Source organism: Psammomys obesus, unplaced genomic scaffold, assembly GCF_907164565.1.
Source record: "Psammomys obesus unplaced genomic scaffold, mPsaObe1.curated_primary_1811, whole genome shotgun sequence".
NCBI classification, from domain to species: Eukaryota; Metazoa; Chordata; class Mammalia; order Rodentia; family Muridae; genus Psammomys; species Psammomys obesus.
In genome coordinates this window covers 2753281-2774907 of record NW_026592666.1, presented here as the reverse complement: position 1 = coordinate 2774907, position 21627 = coordinate 2753281, and the positions used below count along the sequence as shown (strand labels likewise).

At 42.4% G+C, this 21627-nt stretch overlaps 1 protein-coding gene across 4 annotated transcripts in view; it reads left to right on the top strand.

Annotated features, from left to right (window-relative positions):
• Nucleotides 1-17920, top strand: part of App (amyloid beta precursor protein) — a 231916-nt gene extending 213996 nt beyond the window's left edge. For 2 of the 4 annotated variants that reach the window (XM_055614808.1, XM_055614810.1), the window contains 4 exons: nucleotides 648-701; nucleotides 6207-6307; nucleotides 9035-9181; nucleotides 16839-17920. In XM_055614808.1, coding sequence (XP_055470783.1) covers nucleotides 648-701; nucleotides 6207-6307; nucleotides 9035-9181; nucleotides 16839-16940 — 404 coding nt within the window. In that variant the 3' untranslated portion in view covers nucleotides 16941-17920. The remainder of the gene's footprint in view (nucleotides 1-647; nucleotides 702-6206; nucleotides 6308-9034; nucleotides 9182-16838) is intronic. The other 2 variants (XM_055614811.1, XM_055614809.1) reach the window with 1 other exon arrangement.
• Nucleotides 17921-21627: the final 3707 nt, after the last annotated feature.

The following is a 21627-nucleotide window of genomic DNA, read 5'->3' as shown; positions in this document are numbered from 1 at the left end:
AATATGAAGGGAAATGGTCTCATTTCACACAATTCTGTCGAATGGCATCTGTGCAGAGGAAACCAGCCATTTAAAAGGAGATGTGGGGAGAGCCTATGGGTTACCTGTTCTACCCTCAAACTAAGAAGGAATTTGCTTCGATAACTGGCACATGATGTGGCAAAGCTTTGCTCTCCCGATAAACTCATATTTGCATTTCCTCTGGCAATTGAATAATCCTTTTGTAGTTAATTAACTGTAAAAGAAGATAAGATTGGATAGTTGTAGGGGGTGTCTTTAAGGTTTACCACTGGGCCGGGTGTTAATCTATTTTATTTCTAATCAAAAGCCAAGAAACCATCTCTAACCTAGCTCAGAGGAAAGTCCACCTTCCCCAGCCCTCTTCTTTGATGCTATGGCACATCCTGGAGAGAGCTTTTAAGAAAAAACTAAGGAAATACGTTGGCACATCTGTGGCACTAAGCCTTCTGAAGTGGGGCCCCTCCCATCCCTGATGCCCAGGATTAGCCCCAGAAGGTTCTATTTCCAACTGCTCCTTTTCATAACTTGTTTATTGCACATGCTTCTCTCTGCTCTGTGTCTCCGGAAGCCACGACTTAACCATCTTGATTTGTCTCATTTGCTCTGTCTCTTGCTTCCTGCACCAGTTGAGCCGGTTGATGCCCGCCCTGCTGCTGACCGAGGACTGACCACTCGACCAGGTATCTGACTCGCCCTCTTCTGCTTCTCCTCTTACCACTTTGCGCTTCAGCAAACTCACCTCTCTGGATTGCACGTGTTTTAGAAAGAATTTTGAAAGACTGTAGGCACCACACTTTATTTCAAATTCTTTGCTTCACCTTAGGCTTCATTTCCAAGTTCCTACATGATCTGTTTTTGTTTGTTTGTTTGCTTGTTTGTTTCTGAGCTTTGCTTGTTTGTTTCTGAGCTTTTCTTTTTCTTGAAACCCAATGAGTCTTTTCATATGTGAGGTTCTTTTTATTGATTTCTTTCTTTTAATAAATGGAGAGTATTATACGAACCCTGTCCTCAAAGAAAGAGGCCCCAAGTGGGGAATTGGTTCTTACTACAGGAATTTCCTTCCTTTCTTGTTTAGTATTTATGGGGGTCCCTGAGTGGGCTCAGACTTTTTGTTGGTTACTAAAATAGCCACCGTTCCCTGAAAATACCATAGTTGGTATTTCTCCAGATCCAGAAATACGTTTTGTCCTTTCTGGATTGTATATACTTATTCTCAGCCAGTGGCTAAAATAACCCAACAGATGTATATGCATAATTTTGCATAAAAGCCCTTTGTTTTTTATATTACAAATTTCTTCACTATCAAAATAGATATTTCTTTTTGTAGAGTTTCCTAAGATTAAAAAGAAATGTGTTTGACCCCTATTCTATGTTTAGTTTCAAGCTAAGCATAGTCTTAAGAATAATGTCACAGCATGAGAGACATAGAACACACCTGTGTCTACTCCTTGCACAGCCTTACCATACTGATAGTGGCTAACAACATGAATCAGAAAAAGGAAAGCTGATGAACTGAAAGATCTGTTTATTCTGGAGAGATTTTCTTCCAAATAGCACCTGCCTTCCTACATTTCATGAGATAGTCAAGAACAATGTCAACCTTCCTTGGGGACATCAGCAGAGAGAGGCAAGCTTTGCTTCCTGGTTCAGGTGTATCCCCAGCCAGAACAGACATGGCCCTGCCCTTCTTGCCATTCAAGTTTCTAGCCTTGGCTACTGCCAGCCATAGTCATAAGTAATGACTTAAAGTGTTCTTAAGGTATCATTGTAATTTCATGCTGAGTTTTAACACGTGAGCAGAAACTGGAGTGACATACTGACAGGTGGTCTCATTGATCTGATGAACCTCTTTTCTGAAGTGCTTCTAAAGGGACCTTGAATTATAGTAAGTTAGGGCTTACCTAATGTCCTCCTTACTGTCAGTGTCACTAACTAAATTTCAGGGAGCCAGCAGTTGGCATTCCCATTCTGCTCCACCAGCTGGTGAAGCCCATGGCAGAGGCTAGTACAGTTTTCACCACAGCTAAAACCAGATCAAGCTGGTCTTCTAGACTTTTTAAGATGGCAGCGTTCAGTCTGTTTTTAAAAGATGACATATTTTTCATCTATAAACATAAAATACAATATTGAGGTGCATACATCCAGCTGATTTTTTTTCAGCTGATTTTATTAAGTTCCCATACTGTAAAGATATACTTGTTTCTGTTCTAATAGCTAGACATGAACACCAGCCAATACATTTTTTCACTTCATTTCAACTTAAAATGTAAAAGGCATTGTCATCACTGGCAAGCAAAAGTAATCTGTATTGAGAGAAAATCTAATGGTATTCTGTAGGCCACGGAAAGCCATCTAAAGTCTTCACTGTAATAACAGCAGTATTATTCCATGAGGGATCAATGTAATAAATTCTGTGAAGACTCAGAAACAATAAATGATACGGTCTCTGCTCCCGGGAGCCTGGAATATAATGCAAAACAAACAAAAACCCATACTTTGCATATGTAGGAAGACTGGAGGACAGAGATATATGAAGGGACACAGGATGTTTTGTGAGAAGAGCAGAAGGGAGTGTAAGATTTAAGGCACGTGGAGGGGCAAGAAGGAAAACAATTCCATGCAGATCAGAAAATGCATGACCCACATCCAACTCCTTCAGCAGACAGCCACGGAAGAGAAAGATGGTATGCATTGGGTATGAGGAAGAATCCAGATACGCTGCAGTTATGAACATGGAACTTGCCTGAAGTGTCTGAGTTGTTGTGTAGGCTCTATCTGTACTTTTGTGTTTGCAATGAGTCTGCCAAGAATTTAGATTAGTAGCTCCCTGTGTTGTCCACGTTGGATTAACACCTCCCTATACTGCCTATATGTTTTGATATCTCCACAGCCATGTTTTATGAAACCACACACTTGACCCTACCAAATTGCAGACTTTACAAACTTAGAAATAGCCTTTCCAGGATTGCCCTATGCCAATGATTTTTAATATTTTTTGTTACTCAAAAACAAATAAAAGCGACGGAGTGAGTTTTGGTTTACCCTTCCCCATAACCCATTGTTGCATAATCACAATAAAGAGAATGATTTCTTCTCTTTCACATCTGCAAAACCAGCTACAGCTTTTGGGATGTAATGTCACCCTAAGCCACAGAAGTAATGATGCTGAATTCTGGGCATAGTGACCATCACAGCTACTTATTCTTCCTGGAATGTTTCCAGGGGAAAACAGACTCTGAAAAACAATAAGAAAACACATTAGCAGGCTCTTCATTTGCTTGATTAAGCTACCCTTCCATTATAACCCATCCCTGTCCTTCTCCAGGTCATACAACTAACAGTCTAGTTGTATGACCCCCCCCAAGAGATAGTTTCCCATTGATTTGTTTTATTGTTCTATGGTTTTGTTAATCTCTTTGTAATGATACTGCTTGGTGTATAGAATATCTTCTAAATGCTATTACATGATAAACATAAATAAAACAGGAACTTTTATGCTGAGTCTTACACTATTAGCAGTGAACATTGTTAGTCATATTAGCATGTTACATGAACTTGACTTTTGCCTTTTCAGTCATCAGAAACAGTTTCAGTATCCTTTCAATATCATCACAGCTTACAAAGTTTTGAGTGGACAGCTCATTATTTATATATTCATTGCAATGCTGTGCACTCTGCCCCACCCACCCCAATCTTCCCTCCCCCGATTCCCCATATAAAAGGAAAGACTATTTGAGTACTCCTTAAAAGCTCAGAAATAAAGTTTTAACTATTATTGCATTACTACTTGCATATGGCGGGGAAAGAACGCATTAGAAAGGAATCACTGTTGTTTTAACGAGGAAGTAGCTCAGGTTTTTAAAGGCTTATAGGAAGATGAGACTATGCAGCCAGTGACAATTTAAAGAGCATTTGTGTCACTGCCACATAAAAAATAGTGTCAGGAAGAGCAGAGAACAGTGTGAGTTGTATTATGGAAAAAATAATTTTTAAAATACATAAAAATAGAATGTTGCAGTTCATCAGGTAGGGTTGGAGAACAAGGTCCCTGAAAACAAGCAGAGTTAGTGAGATGAAACAGAAAGGGGATTGCACAGCTTTCATTCTGTCTTTCTTGTCCATATTGATAAAAATGATCATTGATGAAAGAAAATTAAACTTCAAATAGAACAAGGTGAGAAAGGAAAGCACCAAGCCTTTGTATTTGTTACCTATTGCTGTGTAACAAGTAGTCCCAGCATTTAACAGCTTATAAGAGCAAGCATTTAGCTTCTTATGGTTGCTCTGAGCTACCATTTTAGCATAGGCAGAAGTGGCTGGTCCTGGCTCAGGCTCTTTCATGAGATCACAATGCAGACATTGCCAAAGCTGCAGTCTTGTGAAGATCTGGCTGGGGCTGACAGAGATCAAGCACTCTCATGGCTGTTGTCAGGAGCCTTCAATACCTTACCGTGGCAGCTGGCTTCCCCCAAACAAACAAGAAGTACAATGGAGGGAAGAAGAAAGAAGCTTTGGTGCCTTTTATAACCAGCCTTGGCGTCAGGTCTGCCATGTTCCACTTATATAGACTCTCCTGCTCCACAGGAGGGAATTTGAAGTCCTATTTCTTGAAATTATTATGAATAATGAACATGTGTGTTAAATAGTCACATCGATAGCTGAGTGCAGCTCCTTTCAAAAAGAAGCCAAGAAAACTTGAGGAGGAAATAGAACAACTTTGGCTAGTCGTGAGAGTTAGGGCAGAAGATTAGGAAAGAATGGTTGGAACGAATAGTGAAGTGTGATCCAGAGGCAGAAGGGAGGGAGGATAGCCTCACAGCTGTGAGCAGGGTGGGTTATCCGATAGGAACAATGTGAGCAGTGATGGACTGCCTAGGTCTGTGGGATTACCCTCACTCTCTCAGCAGAGCCCATGCTAACTATGAGGCTGGCCCACAATGCTGTGGGCATTGTGCTTTTCAGTATCAGCAGGGGGTGACAAGTTTTACAATAGCTGATGGACAAGATTGGAAGAGCCATTAGACCAAGAACAAGAGATGAGTTCCCAAGGGAGTTGCAGGAACTCAGAATGTGTAGCCTGAGGAAGAGAGGAATCCTTGGGAGCACACTGCTTTTCCTTTAGTGACACGCTTGCTTAAAACTGCCATGTCAAGAATAGACACCTGGCTTGATCTGAATGAAACAAGGCTGCACAGGGTAGGTTATAGGGAAACTGTTGGATTACTCTACAGGAAAGAAAGGCATTCTTTCTAGTGTGAAAAACCAACAGGGGCCTGCTGATCTCACCATCTGAATTCACCTCCATGCTAAGAACTTGCCTCCATTGGGAACGTCATGGAGGAGACGACTTTAAAAGCCCTTCTTACCCTCGGCTTCCCCTTCAGTAGTTAAATACTACAACATGCAGACTCATATCTTTCCTGTGTGTTTTCACTTTAATTTCTAAAACATATTTACATGTTAGCTTTAAGCCTCAAGTTATTATTTGAATCATGAAATGCTGTTAAGAACTGGTCCAGGAATCATGCAGCCATGTATAGAGAAGGAAGAATTAGGTGATAAATTCTGTTAGTCCCAGTGAGCCTTTTGCTCCTTGTATGCTACTTCTTTGTAGTCAGCAGATGAAGTGAGTCCACGTGGTGTGTAAACTAGAGAGTGAGGGTGCTGAGCTAAACAAATTACGTGACCGACAGTGCTCCTGTGCACGGAAACATGGACATAATTTATTTGTAATTAGAACAAAGCTCCAAAATGACGGTTTTGTTCTCCCAGGTCATCAATGTTCATTTTCAAAGCTTTGCTTCTTTTTTTAAGTAATTACAGCTCATAAAAAAATGTACACATAATAAACAATCAGCCGCTAAAACCAAGTCACCATTTCCTAGGTACAAATTTAACCCAGCATCCCAACCAGCACTGATTTTTTTTTTCCCTTCCTTCCCTTCCCTTTTAATGTCAGCATGTGTTTGTTTGGCTGTAGAAACATTACATTCACCTTTCTTCAGTCTTTTCGCTCGATAGGCAGTGGTAATGGTTTAAATCTAGGATGTCATTTTTTTCTTGAGGAAACTCCTTAATCTGTTTTCTTAGTACTGGCCTAGAGAAAAATTTTAGGCAGCCTCTGCCTCATCGTGAAACTGATTGGAGCTAAAACATACGTCCCACATACACTGTGTTTAATGCAGGTTCTGGGCTGACAAACATCAAGACAGAAGAGATCTCTGAGGTGAAGATGGATGCAGAGTTCGGGCACGATTCAGGATTTGAAGTCCGTCATCAAAAACTGGTACGCAAAATACTCTACTTCTCCCCGAGACTGTGTGCCCAGATGACAAATGTGGTAACGCTTGGCTTGTCTAATGCCAAAACTGAGAGGGAAAGCTGAAAACAAAGCCCCAATGCTTGCCTAGGTCATCACAAAGATATGAGAAAAAGTTAGTTGGGCTCTGAGTGCCACTCTCTATCGCCAGAAGCAGCTGAGCCCTGGTGGAACTTAAAAGTATAATTAATTTCAGCCACGTAAGCTGACGTCCATGTTCTATGCTTCCTAACAAAATGGGTATTTCAGTACCAGTACCTCATGGTACTAAGTTCTGAAAAGTATTGTATAAAATCCTCTTTAGACTATGTGAAATATGCATAGGAAAAGTATGTTTTGTTTAGATTTGGTTCCAATTTCTAAGATAATCTCACTATGTAAATAAAAAAATTACAGAATTAAGATTTTTTTTTTTTCTAACCGTTCTGGTCAGAACCATTCTCCATCTATTATAGGTTTTGTTTTCTTTTCTTTTGTTTTATTTTGTTTTAAGAATCAGAGTCTCAACTAAACATCCTTGGTTCTAAGGAACCTTTTTTATGGCATTTGCTTAAAGTTCCCATCTGCAAGGAGGTTCTTTCAGTCCTCTGTCCTTCCTTCCTCCTTCCCGCTCCTTCCCTACCCCCCAGCATTTCTTTGCCTTACAAGGGAGTGATAGTGGGGTCCCTGTTAAGGCAGGTGGAGGCAAGAGGTGACTGTGACTCCTCAACTTCCCATTCGTGTCAGTCAAAAACCGTGGGCAAAGAAGATAGCAGTTTCTCTTAAGATGATGGTGTTTTTCTTCCTAACGTTAGAACTAGAGTGAACAGAAAAGCAAGTGTCTTCTTTATAGGTAGGCAGAGATTATATAACTCTTTATGGAAAAGCTCAGGAATTCGAGTAAGCCAAATCCCAGATTGTTAGAGTTCCTTCCATGGTCTCAGTTATCTCCATAAAGGACATAAATGATGAGCAAAAGGTGGTACTCCTGTATGGTGATGCTTAGTAATTACTCCAGCACTGTTGTTAGATGGAGTACCCGTGTCCTTTATGGGTTCTAAATGTCTTTTCAGTGTTTATAAATAAAGTGTATACATCCTCATATGAATCTGCTGAAGAAAAAGGCCTTCTTTACTGTTTGACTTCTCATCTCTGAATTATTGTAACAAATCTAAAGCTGGCTTGGGATTTTTTTCTTTTTTTTTTTTTTTTTTCTGGAGAAAGGCACCCAGAAAGGCCACCTTCTGAAGTGCAGCTTTCATTAGCAAGTTTATGGCTGTGTTGGATACTGTGAAATCAGAGGTGCCTCTGATCAGGCTAAAGCTGCAAGGTTTAAAAATGAAACTGGGGTAACTGCTGAAGGGCTGGGGTGTGGAGTAGAGAGCTGAGGACGAATGCGCAGAATCTCAATTTCCTGAGCTGCTGTCACAGACGCCCTTCTCAGTAATTACACGAACTCCTGTAATGCGACAGTGACTAATGGCAGCGGCAGCAATTAAGGGCATCAGCTCCCTCTACTGTGCTAGCTGATAAGATAATGTACTGTAATTAGTGCAATGAATATTACAGAATTACAGTATTTCCTTAAAGACATAGGGTATGTCCAGACTCACATTTATTCCTGATTACTGCACTGTAGTATCATTAGCTAATTAATGATTTCCTTTAATAAATATGTTGAGCAAGCATATTTGTTTGCCAAGGGGATTAATTATGAACCATTTCTAATTTTGTTGCAGATGCACCGTGAGTAACATCCGCTCAGAATTTTTTTATCTGCTCTAGTTTACTTCATCTTTGCAAACTGCAGCAGTGATAGATTTAGTGATGAAAATCAGTCCTTCCCTTATTTATTTTAAAGCAGCATTGAAAGAATTATTTAGGGAGATGTTTTCACTAACTTACGTAACAGATGGGTATATGGTTAGGAACAGCTTCCCCTCCCCCATTTTAAATCCACCATAAGATCATCTCTTATATAACAAGATGATTAAAGGGCATTCTGCATGTGTTATTCCACCTAAATAGATAAAGCTGAAAAATGATGGTGCTTTTGTAAAGAGCATATATACCTTGCAGAGAATTTATCACAGTGAATAAATTTCTTCTTTGTGATGTTCTCAGAAGTCTTGTTTAATATGAACAACCAGAAAAAAACAGTATTGTCTGTTTGGGTTTCCAAAGACAAATATAATAAAGTCTGAGTTGACACTAATATCCTCCTTGCCTACTTCTGCTTCCCTTCAAAAACATGGTGCTTTTAAAGTAGAGTTTGCATTTCAGGGTTAATTGAATCTGACTGAGGTAGATAACTGGGCTGTCCTTTTCTCTCTGATTAACTCGATACACAGAGAATTCGTCCCTTCAAAGAAATGGAAACATACAGGTTTGAAGCCTAGCTAAAGCCGAGCCACCTGCTGTGGGCAGGAAAGTGCTCACCTGTATCCAGGGCCGTGATGGCAGCTCTGTGACTCTCAGCAAATGCTCATCTGTCCAAGGATCTCAGGTCCCTGCTGACTTCTGTTCTGAGATGTGCTGGAGAGATTGACTCGGAACTGGGAAGCCGTGTGTTGCTCACTGCTCTGAATTGTAGGATGCTCGTTTGTAGGGACCCACCAAGTCACACTCACTGAGCCATGGCAGAGGGTCCACTGAAACCTTACTGCAGCCACTGTCGCCTGCACTTACAGTCCTTTTTCTTGGCTTGTTTTCAAGGTGTTCTTTGCAGAAGATGTGGGTTCAAACAAAGGTGCCATTATTGGACTCATGGTGGGCGGCGTTGTCATAGCAACAGTGATTGTCATCACTTTGGTGATGCTGAAGAAGAAGCAGTACACATCCATCCATCATGGCGTGGTGGAGGTAAGTAAACATGGAGGCTTGTCAGCTACTGAGAGCCAAAGGAGGGAAGAGCAGGCAGGGAAACACACTGAACACTGTCCTGAGGGCTACCTGGGAAAAAAACAGTGTCCCTCCATGGTGCTCAGCTCACAGCTATTTTCTTGCTATGGTTTTCTTCCACTCTGGGTTACTGTGAATTTAATGAACATTATATGTGGTTACTTTAACTTACAATTTGTATTAAAATTAACCAAAATAAGGCTAATTATAATGCTCAGCTGAAAAGGAAAAAATACGCTCTCTCATAAATACAAAAAAGTATAAAATGTCAGAAATGAAAAGAGTAGGGTGTTGGCTTTTTGGAAAAAATAATAATAAAACCTGGACATTCATGTCTAGTTTGTTTTGTTTTGTTTTGTTTTGTTTTGTTTTGTTTTGTTTTGTTTGGACCCTTCAGTAATCTGGCCCATGAATAGAACCAGGTAATGATAAATAATACTAATTTTCAATAATGACTCCAACCATGAGTGTCTTGGAAAGGACACTGTAGCAAATTACTCAGTATAACATGTGTGATTGCCACTGAGGTGCAGTTCAAGCTATTACCCTGAACTTCCATCTGAACAAAAATCCTAGTTTCAAAGTGTTAAGAGAGAAGCATTTGGGCTGGAAAGAAGGTATACATGAACCCCCACACCGCATATGTGCTGCACTTAGCTTGTTCTGGCACAGACCCGCCAAGCAGGGATGCTTAGCACAGAGATCTGCATTCTGCCATCAAAAGTATACGGGGAGAAAGAGCGAAAGGAGAGAGGTTCACACACAAGGTCTTTCTATGCATTTGATGTACGCTTGTTACGCTTGTAATGGTGGAGGGGTTTTAAGCAGCACTGTGGGCATAGGCTTTAGATGGTGGGTTAGCAGTGTAGACATTCTAGAACTGAAAGAGCTCAGAGTCCAAACTGATCTTGTTTTGTAGATGAGAGCAGTGGATCAAATCAAAAGATTTGCACAGCACCAAACTGAATATAGCTCCCATACTACCTGTTGCTTTCCATCAGAGGCCAGTGTTAAGCATCTCACGAAACTCAGAGAAAGTGCTCCAGGCTGTCCACAATCATGGGATCATGGGGGGGGGGGTAGGGGTGATTCTCACAAACTCAAGTGAGGGCAAGCCAGAAATCTCACCTTCATCAGTCCTTAGCATCTCCACAAACAGCTTGTTCACGGCGATGCTCGTGGGAATTGTGGGTTTTACATTCCTGTTTCTGTTGATATGGATATTCTAAAGACCTGTGTGTTGGATGAGGCCCAGGAAACTGTGGCAGCAAGAGGAGAGTGAACTGAATATTTCATAAACTAGAGTATAAATACATTTTTGTTTGTTTGTTTTTTAAAGAAATGACTCCGAGGCTGAAGACATACTTGGGTAATGAAGTGCTGGCCACACAAACAAGGATCTGTGTTTGGGTCTGTAGCACCCACACAAAACCGCAGGCAAAGCAGTGAATGCCTGAGAGGCCAGCACTGGGGGAACAGAAACAGGTGACTCCTGAGAGTTGGCTAGAATTGACAAGCTGCAGGTTCAGCAAGAGACCCTGTCTCAAAAAATAAGGCGGAGAGCATTGAGGAAAATACCTGACCTCTACGTCTGGCCTTCACATGCATGTACACAGGTTACCCAAGCATGTGCACACAAGCACAGACACCAAAATTGGGGTTTTGCTCTTTCCATACGTGTACCTAAACTTTGTTCTTCAAACACTGTAAAACATTATTTTCGATGCATCTTTCTCCAGTTTCTTAACCACTGAGCCATCTCTCCAGCCCCTTTCTCCAGTTTCTAATGAAATCTGGTTTGGGTTGATTTGTTTTGTTTTGTTTTTAACTTCAATCCCCTATTTGCATAGGTGAATAATTCAAAAGCTCCTTTGAATGTTATTAATAGAATTCTGTTTAAATGATCTTAAATTGGTGTCCAAGATGGGGCTTCCTGTCTGAAAAATATCTGTTAAGTGCCCATCTTGATGCCACAGCTAGAGCCTGTCTCTGCTTGCTGAGGCTCCTAGAGAGACTACCACAGTCAAGTGGTCGACACAACAAAAATGCATTTTCCTGCCAGTGATGGAGATTAGAAGTCTGCGATCACGCTGTGAGCAACACTAGTTTCATCTGATGCTTCTCTCCCTAGTTTGTAAACATCTCTCTTCCTCCAAGGGCTTCATCTGTTTTCCATGGGTCTTGATCCCCCCCAGTCTAAGAATACCAGTCATAACTTGGCCACAATCTACCCTCATGACCTCATTAAGTGGCTTCTCTTACATCCCCTCCTCTATGTAGCCACAATCTGAAGACTTCAGCGTGGATTTGATAAGGACATAATGATGCCCAGCACTTTTTTATGCTGAGGGAAAAAAGTGATGCTTCTACCAGGACTCCGTTTCCGCTGAAACATGGAAGTTTCCCCAAGGTTTCAGCACCAATGCTGATTCCTTCGAGTTACTCTTCAAGCAGGCCTTGTGGAAAAGAAAACAATACCCCTTACCTCCAGGAAAACTAAGTGTCCTCTTAAGGCAGCCTGGGCCAAGTGTTTGTTTTGGTTGGTTACCAAGAGATGCCTCTTCAGAATGACAGGAAAAGTGGTTAACATATTGACCAGATTGTAAAGAACAAGAAATTAATCTCTAAGCCAGGGCCCTCTTGCTGCTCAGTGTATCAGAGTGGCATCTTCTTGGGCACTTAAAAATGGTCTGGATTTTCACTTGATTCCCTCTAGACTCATTTTGTCCTAGAGAAGGATGCTGAGGAGAGTCTGAAATCTCCCTCTTTCCCCTTTTATAGCCTGTGTTTCTGACCATGCCAACCCTTTGTCCAGCTCTGTATTAAGTCTGCATTTGGCCAGAGGGTTGAAATGGAACTTGCAGTGCTGTCCCCATCCTTTGCCCTTGGGGAGGTGTCATTTAGCGGAAGTGGTAGAACTAGGCCACCGAGAGCTGCTCAGCGTGGGGTATCGTGGTGAGGCACTGCTGTGGCTTTAGAGAGCTCTTTCCCCTTTAGTGCCTTGAGTATACACTGGATGGATGTGATCTTCCCCTACCTAACTTAAAAGGGCTGCCCACGCTCAGTCAATGTCTCCACAACCACAGGTTGAGACCACACAGATCAAAACTATTTAGAGAAAATAATGTGTCTGAGCACGAATAGATCATTCCATAAATAATTGCTATAACAGCCATTTGCATTTAGATTGTATTTGGAATTGTAAGTCATCAATGAGGGTTCCTAGAGTATAAAGGAGAATGTGTGTACATCATATGCAAGCATGCTTTATTAGGTAAGGAACTTGAGTATCCTTCATCTGTGGCTTTGGAGCCTATCTCCTGTACGTGCTAAAAAACCCTGCACATGGAAACTTTATTTCCAGCTCTGAAATAATGAATGAGTAGACCTGCCTTGCTAGCAAGAAAAAGGAAAAATGAATGTGTTCAGTGTCCTGGACACTCAAGACAACACCTTTGTATTTCATACCACCTGGGCATGATGGGACAGTGTATCTCCTGAGCCTCTCTTGTTCTTACAACAAAAAACTCCCATGGGTCAGAGAGAGAGCAAGCCTAGGAAAACTGTGGAGGGAAATGTGGACATGCAAACAAGCCTAGTGTTGATATAGTAGATAGCCATCAGAAATGAGCAGTTGTTTTAGTTTTTCAAAACTAAGAAATATATATTGAATTTATGATTTGCTTAGCATGATGCCAGAGATTCATTCTGCCAGGCATGTTTCCTAATTTGGTAGCTGACACTAACGGTGATGTCGTGGCCCTTGGGTATCGTGCTTCCTGAATATGTCCAGAATTTCGGTCTGTTGCTAGTGGCAAGGCATCTTCATGCCAGCTCCGTTACCACTACTGCTCCTGCATTGGATGGTTCTGCATTGACATTCATTGACAGGGATGGTGAACTGTATGTATGTACCATAGATCTTCAGTTCCCACAAGGAGACACTTCATCTTCAATAAGAAGTCACACCGTCTCTTTATTATGGGATGTAAAGGAAGTCTGCCATCCCCAGCTTTAAGGAGGATACCAACACTTCTGGCCCCATATCCCAGTCATTTTCTTAAGGACCCAAATAAGAAAAGTTGCTTTTTTAGCTTTTTATGGAATCCTAGCCTGTGACCTCTCTTCTGAGGAATGTTATCATACTGGTGATATCACAAAAGCATAGCCTTAGACATCCCTGCTTCCGGGAGAGATGGGTACACTGACACAGTATGGTGTGCCATGTCAGTCAGAGAGATGAGGTTAGATAGAAGCAAACTGCTGCTCTATAGGTGGCTTCCAGACAACAGCAAGAGGAGAAACTGGAAAGGCAAAAGAAAGCATCCACGATTATGATTTAGTGCTAAGCAAAGGGATTCTGAGCCCACCTGCAGAATTACTTAGCATTGGCCAGGAATATACCTAAACTGCCTGCCTACACAGAGATGGAATCATAATTACAAAATGAGCAGGTTTCAGTATTGAACAGAAAATCAGCACTGGGAAGGATGGAAAGGGACCTAGCATAAGTATAAGAGTCCTCTTGGTGGGGGGCAGAGGGTGAAGTTAGAGATGGAGTGCTGGCATGCTCTGGGTTCCATCCTCAGCACTTTGATTTTGCTTGTTTCTTAAAGCTGTTTGTGCTGACTGGGCTCAGCTCTTTACAGTGTCTTCATCTCCATCATCTCCATCTCTAATGGCCAGTTGAAGCTACGTGCTGTGTTGTGCAAAGCCTTGGGAGTCCTAAAGACAGAGTCCTATACCCAAAGCCAGGCCAGCTGCTGATCAATTCCTCTACTGTTCAGTCCAGACAACAGGGGAGAAAATATTCAGAAATGGGATGCCTGTGTATTCTTCTCCAACAAAGGGATGTTCCTCCTCCCAGAAGAGAGTAGATTCTGTCCCCTATTCCATGGTGTTCCATCATTCCTACCAGCAGCTCAAGCTGCTCCAGCTCAGCTGTGTATTAGGGCCTCCTGAGAGCTGGCTGCTGCCCTGTCTCCAGGCACAGACCTCATGGTAGCTTTGAGGGCCCTCCAATAAGGAAGGTTCACCCTCGCTCTTTATTTAGCTGGAGGTTCCTCCCCAAACAGGAATATTCGCTTCCACCACTCAGGAAGATTGGGGATTAAAAGGTGCCATTTAGACTCCTGTCCTCAGGTGCCGGTCATAAAAGCAATCCTCTCAGGAGCTCAGAGCCCAGTGAACACTGAGGACCAAACCGCCCCATCGCAGGAGTCCTGAAACCCTCCGCTCCCCAGCAGCAAAGGGCATCAAGGATTAGCGTGTAAAGCCAGCCAAGAAAAGAGAGGGAACTGAGATGCCAGGACTGAGTCAGCTCTCTGAGCCTCGGATCTCTGGTGGAGCTCCCTTGAGCCTTTGTTTTGGAGTGTGCGGAAAGAAAACTAAATAACAGTATTAAACAGGCGGATGTTCCTGTTCTTGGAAAATGCCAATGACTGTTGACCGGCAGCGTGAGGGTGGCTGCTCCTCCCTGAGGTGTGCGTTCTAACACGCACCTGTGTGTATTTCTCTATACTAAGAAACAGCGCTTCGTGCTTGATCTCCAAAGCAAGATTTTTTTTTTAATTCCTATATTTGAAATCTCAATTCTAGGGTAACACAGAGGGGCCAATGTCCGGGTTCACGTGGCACATGAATGCAGACTCTGGTCCCCAGCATGCAAACTAGGGAGAGTGACCGAATCCTATCCCTTCGGGAGTTAATCTGTAGAGAGAAGGCAGTTTGGCTTACAAGCCTGTGACCAATTACACAATTGCCAATTAAGTCGAGGTGACCTCATTTGTTGACAGCAGTGCAGATCACAGGAAACAGGGGGAGATGGAAAAAAACACCTGTGTGCTTCTCCCAAAGGGCAGTGGTGCTGGGCATCCATTTGAGCAGTGTTCTCTGAGTGCCAGCTCTTAGGTAACACATGCGGTAGGAGGAGGCACCCAGGCTCATCACTGGAATAGCCCGGACACAGGGCAGCAGCCAGCTCTCAGGAGGGAAGATAGCGAGGGCTCCCATCTACATACACACCTCCGGAAGACAGGAGGAGTCAGGGCCAATAATCTGAAGGAATAGTCCTATGACCCGAGAGAAAGACAGCTCCCATTCCCACTGCAGGGTGATTGTGTCATTTTTAGCCTGGGCAGTCTGTCTCCTGCCCAGGAGTGGCCACGAAGGAATTTATATCCATAAGGCTCTCCATCTGAGTTGCTTCTTAGGTGGACTAGTCATCACGTATGTGCAGGTCTGTGCGGACACCTGGTAGCTCAGCACTTGACACCGTATGCTCTCTAGCTTTTTTTTTTTTTTTTTTTTCCTGCACTGGGTTTAAGAACCACCACTGCAGTGACACACCATGCAGGGTCCAAACTGCCACACTGCCAGTATCAGAGGTGGGGGGGGGGGGACCCACAGGGTAAATTGCCAGGTATCACTTGGCAATGCTCCGCAATGGGAAATGGGGTCCTGCTGAAAATGAGGCTGCAAGCTCAGTTCAGCCCTGTGCAGAATAAGAAATATCCCTTTGAAATTAAACTCACGGAATACACCTCAACTTTTCTGCAAGCATGCTTTATTCTGTGTGCATTTGAACAGATTCTCTTCATCTTCCAATAGTCTCATGGAGGCTGAGCTCCTTTTAATTCAGCAGACTTAAGCAAGCACCTCCTCGTCTCAGTGGGAGAGGTAGTGCAAATATAGAAACAGAAAGAACCATTAGCTACTGTAAAGACATAAGTGCACCATGTGGCCTGCAGAGACCAACAGCCTGCACAGCTCTGTGTGGCCATGGCTGGGGGAGAGCATGTTTATAATGTTGTCGCGCAGCACAGCTCTGGCCTGGCATGTGCGAGCCCTGGATCCAACCCCCAGGACTACAAATTATACATGTGCAGATGAGAGAAAGGATAGATAAAATTACTGCTATATAAGAATTGGGACAGTATATCTCTATGTAGTTTTTCTTTTTCGTGAAAGTAAAAACCCCTTTTTATTTATGTGTTTTACTGCTTTAATCAATAGGTTCTCAGACTCTCATTAACATTTCCACAAACATAAATGGGAGACGCCACTTGGGACCCCGGAAAGCTGAGTATCATATTCTGCACAGATCTGTGCACTCATTGTGTCACTCACCGTGAGCTCTGTGTGATCCTCTTTCTGGTTTGCCACCCGTGTCTTCAGCGCTGGCTGTTTCAACCCATGTGCCCTGTGCAGACCTGAGTACTCACCTCAAGATTCTCAGCACCACCTAGTGGCTAGATGCAGCGTCAGCACATGCCGTTGGCTCTGCCAAGTGTGTTACTACAAGTTGGGGATAAAGATGATGGATGTTGTGCACTTTGGGCAAAAGAAAAGGACGACACACCATGTCCTTTTACTTCATAGTAGGACCATGCTCTAGTAAATTGCTGTTGTTTTGTTTTGTTTCGGGGGCGGGGGTGTCAAGGCATGGTTTCTCTGTGTAGCTCTGGCTGTCCTGGACTCACTTCTTAGACCAGGCTAACCTTGAATTCACAGAGATCCGCCCACCTCTGTCCACCAAGTGCTGGGACTAAAGGCCTGCGCTACCGCACCTGGTTCATGTTGGTGTGTTTTAAACGTGAGTCTCATCCCTGCTTTCTAGGTTGATGCTGCCGTGACCCCAGAGGAGCGCCACCTCTCCAAGATGCAGCAGAATGGATATGAGAACCCAACGTACAAGTTCTTTGAGCAGATGCAGAACTAAACCACCGCTACAGCAGCGGCCTCTGAACTTGGACAGCAAAACCATTGCTTCACTACCCATCGGTGTTCATTCATAAAATAATGTGGAAAGAAACGAACCCTTCTGTTTTATTATTTACTCATCATCGCCTTTTGACAGCTGTGCTGTAACACAAGTAGATGCCTGAACTTGAATTAATATACAAATCAGTAATGTATTCTTTCTCTCTTTACATTCTGGTCTCTACACTACATTATTAATGGATTTTGTGTACTGTAAAAAAGAAAAAAAATTAGTTGTATCAAACTAGTGCATGAATAGATTCTCTCCTGATTATTTATCACATACATAGCCCCCTAGCCCGCTGTATATTATTCTTGTGGTTTGTGGCCCAATTAACTCCTACTTGAAATGCTTTAAAAATCGATGGGGGATGCTTCATGTGAACTTGGGCGTTTAGCTGCTTCTCTAATCTAAGTATTCTTTTCCTGGTCACTATGCATTTTAAACATTTTTAAGTATTCCAAATGATTTAGGAAATTCTTTTCCAAGATTGCATTTTACTGTACAGATTGCTGCTTCTGCTCTGTCTGTGACATAGGAATGAGAGGGTACACATTGATTCCTTTGTGCCTGTTTTATGTGCACACATTAGGCATTGAGAATTTGAACTTTTTTTTTTTTTTTTTTGTCCATGTATCTTTGGATCTTTAATTAAAGAAGAAGAAAGAGAGAAAGAAAAGAAAAGAAAGGAAAGAAAGAAAGAAAGAAAGAAAGAAAGAAAGAAAGAAAGAAAGAAAGAAAGAAAGAAGAAGAAAGAAAGAGAAATCCCTTTTCGTTGTAAGCACTTTTCCGGGTGTGGGGGGGAGGGAGTATTCGACTGGTCTCAAATCACCAAGAATTCTCCGAAAATACTTTTCTGCAGGATGATTGTACAGAATCATTGCTTCTGCCATGATAGCTTTCTACACTGTATTACATAAATAAATTCAATAAAACAATTCCAGGTGAGGCTTTTCTTTGGGAGGGTGATTGTGGACACTGAATGGTAAAAGTGATACGGGTTAGGAGAAGAGGAAGCAGGTTCTGTTGCGTTTACCCATTCTAATGCATTTTATTTAACAATACTGAAAGAAAATGAAAACAAAGAGGAAAATATGAGGGTTGAGAGGGCACAACAGTTCCTGTCCTCTCCAGATCTTACTGTTTCCCACTTCTTTCCTAATATTCCCTGCACTCTGCCCAACTATGCATGGAGATAACCTAAGACCCCTGCACAGACGTAGCCCATGGCAGTTCAGTATCCAAGTGGGTTCCATTGTGATAGGAACAGGGACTGTCTCTGACATGAACTGATTGGCCTGCTCTTTAATTACCTCCCCCTGAGAGGGAAGCAGCATTCCCAGAGAGCTTAAAACAGCTCCTTTAAGCATCCATAGGAATAAATACACTGGGCAAGGGCATTGCAATGATGTGATTCTATTGTAAGAGTTGTTTATTTAGTAATTTAGACTGATGAGAATCCATCCCATATAGCCATTCACAACTAAGTGTGAGTCTGAAGGGTAAATTGTGGGGAACACAGCTTAGTTCTGTTGAAATATTTCATAGGCCTAATTGATGGTGTTTATTGTATAACATAAACCTTCTACACCCTTATGTTCCAAATGGGAGACAAAAGAAAAAGAAAGGCTGTAGAGAATTTATTTTTCCTTTAAAGGTAGGGTCTCAAGTGTCCTGATCTAGCCTCTAACTCATGTAGCCAAGAATGGCCTTATGCTCCTGATCGTCCTGCCTCCACCTTCCAAGTGCTAGGACTGCAGCATGCATCATCATGCCCCTTAGATGGAGTGCTGGGATTGAATCCAGGACTCCCTGTGTTTTAGCAAACTCCTCTAACATATGAGCTGTGTCCTCAGCCCCCAGTAATGATACTTAAAGCAGCTGTTAACTACCTCTACAGCAAAGCCTGGACCCACCCACACTTTGTGGGCACTCATTCACATGCATGGGAATGTGAGCATTGTAGGATATTTACCATTGTCTACCTCATTCCAATCAGAAATGTCTCCCGTGCCTGTGATTCCAGTTCTTGAGAGGGAGGCAAAAGACCAAGGCCTCCCAAGACAACAGAGTAAGTGTATCAAAAAGTGAAAGGAATAGCAGTCTCAGGAAAGACCCCTGTGCTCAGATTTTTTGGTTCTGTTGCTCGCCTTATGGAGTTCCTGTCCTCTACAGATCTTACTGTTTCTCACTTCTTTCCTAATATTCCCTGCACTCTGCCCGACTATGCATGGAGATAACCTAAGACCCCTGCACAGACGTAGCCCATGGCAGTTCAGTATCCAAGTGGGTTCCATCGTGATAGGAACAGGGACTGTCTCTGACATGAACTGATTGGCCTGCTCTTTAATTACCTCCCCCTGAGGGGGAAGCAGCATTCCCAGGCCACAGAAGAAGACACTGCAGCCACTCCTGATGAGACCTAATTGACTAGGATCAGAAGGAAGGAGAAGTCCTCCCCTATCAGTGGACTTGGGGAGGGGCATGCATGCAGAGGGTGGAGGAAAGGAGGGATTGGGATGGGAGGAGGGAGGGAACCAAGGGGGGGATACAAAGTGAGTAAAGTGTAATTAATAAAGAAAAATAAAAAGTGAAAGGACAAAAGTGTTTCCAGAAGACAGTCTCCAACACTAGAAGGAAAATCAAGTGTACAGATCCTGCCAAACATCTCTTAAGTAGCAAACCACTGATCTATAAATCTTTTTATTAACATTTATTTTATGTGGAGTGTGTTGTACATGCTACAGTGCACTTACGAGTTTCAAAGGGCAACTTGCTGGGAAGTTTGCTCTCTCCACTGTATATTCTGGGAATCAAAGTCGTCAGGCTTGGCAGGAAGCACCTCTACCCACTGAGCCATCTTGACAGTCTTTATAACTTAATGCCCTATGCACACAGTCTTTAATTTAGGATGCCTATACTAATTCCAGTTGCTATAATTATAAATAAATAAATATAAAACAATAGCTCAAGAACAGATGGCTTAAAACCTCATATTTTTCTAGTCCTACTACCTAGAATCAAGATTGGAACGACAGTGTGGCTGAAGGCCTTCCCTACTTATACCTGACTTCTTCCTCTCTTGATTCCTCCCATGAGGAAGAGGAAAAATCTCTAGTGTTTTATCTCCCTTGATATTAATCCCAACCTGAGATCTGACCTGTTCTAACCCTAGTCACTTCCAAAGGTTGCACTTAACCAATATCATCACTGAGAACTAGGGTTTCAACATAAATTTCGATCCAACTGTTGTTCTAATGTCAGAGAGCACATTGTTTTCTGTTGTCTCAAGAACATAAGAATCATCCAACACTTGCAAGACATGCTACAGTAATGGTGGTAACTAACACCAGACCAATAAGATGGTTCTACTGAAGTCTACCTTTGCAAACCAGTGAGTTCACAGAGTCTGTTTGCAGAGATATGGGTGAGAGATGACTTATAGGGGTATCTAACTCGGAAGCAGCTGCATCACCAAAATAACTTCCAGTTTGGGTGATGAGTCACAAAAGCTGTATCTCTGGAGCTCTCTGTATGACTTGTAGACAGCTCAGCAGGCTAAAGCCTCTTCTCCCCAGCAGTCCTTACTGCTTATATAACCTTGATTTTAGAAGGTTAAATAGATATGATGTTTATAGAATTGATTTCTAAATATTTATGCCCCCAAATTACTATAGTTACCAGCCTCCTTTATTATAATAAGAGGTGTAGTATGGTGACTCATAACTGGGGAGGGCCTTTGTCAATCTCCTAAGTTTCAGGAACTTCCTGATACCTGCAGTTGTTAACTTCTTGAGTCTCCAGAATGTTCTCTTCTGGATGGCTGTTGAGAACTTCCTGAGTCTTAAGGACTCTCCCTCCAGAGTGGAATGTTTGTTTCTGTCAGAGGAAATTGCTGCATAACACTTCAGTCTGTCATCTAGTTCTTACATTCTTGGTGCCACTTCTGAAAAGTTCCCTAAGGTTTCCAGTAGGTACTATATTATTTTCCTCTATCCATGACTGAGTATTGACTCAAGATGCCACAGCAACAGACATTTGTCTCAGAGGCTTGAGGCATTATGGGGAAAAAGTTTATTGTGGCTCCAGAAGGAAAGAGCCCATCATAGCAAGAAAACAGAGGCAGGAGCATGAGGCCGGAAATCTAGGTGAGATAAAATTCAGTAGGCAAATTCCCCTGATAGGTATGCTATGGTACTGCTGAACTTCTGGCATATTTAAAACTGACTCTCAGTGGCCTTACAACTAGAAAGACAGCTTGTTTTTTCCTTAGCTTCCTTGAAATGGTACCCCACCGTATTAATTATTCTTTTGTTGCTGTGGTGAAATACTCTGACCAAAGCTACTTTGAGAGAAAGTATTTTTGTGGCTCTAGAAGAAATGAGAAATTGTGGAAGGGAAAGCGTAGTAGCAGCAGCGTGAAGCCAGCTCTGAACAGCAGTCAAGAAACTGAGAAGACAGGATGTAGGGCTGGGTAATACAACCTCAGCATTTACCCCCAGAGATGCACTTCCTTCAGAAAGTTCTACCTTAAAGCATTCACAACCTCCCAAACAGCATCACCAACTGGGGAGCAAGTATTCAAACATATGAGCCTTTGGGGGACATTTTACATTCAAACTAAGAGCATACATTGTACTTGTTT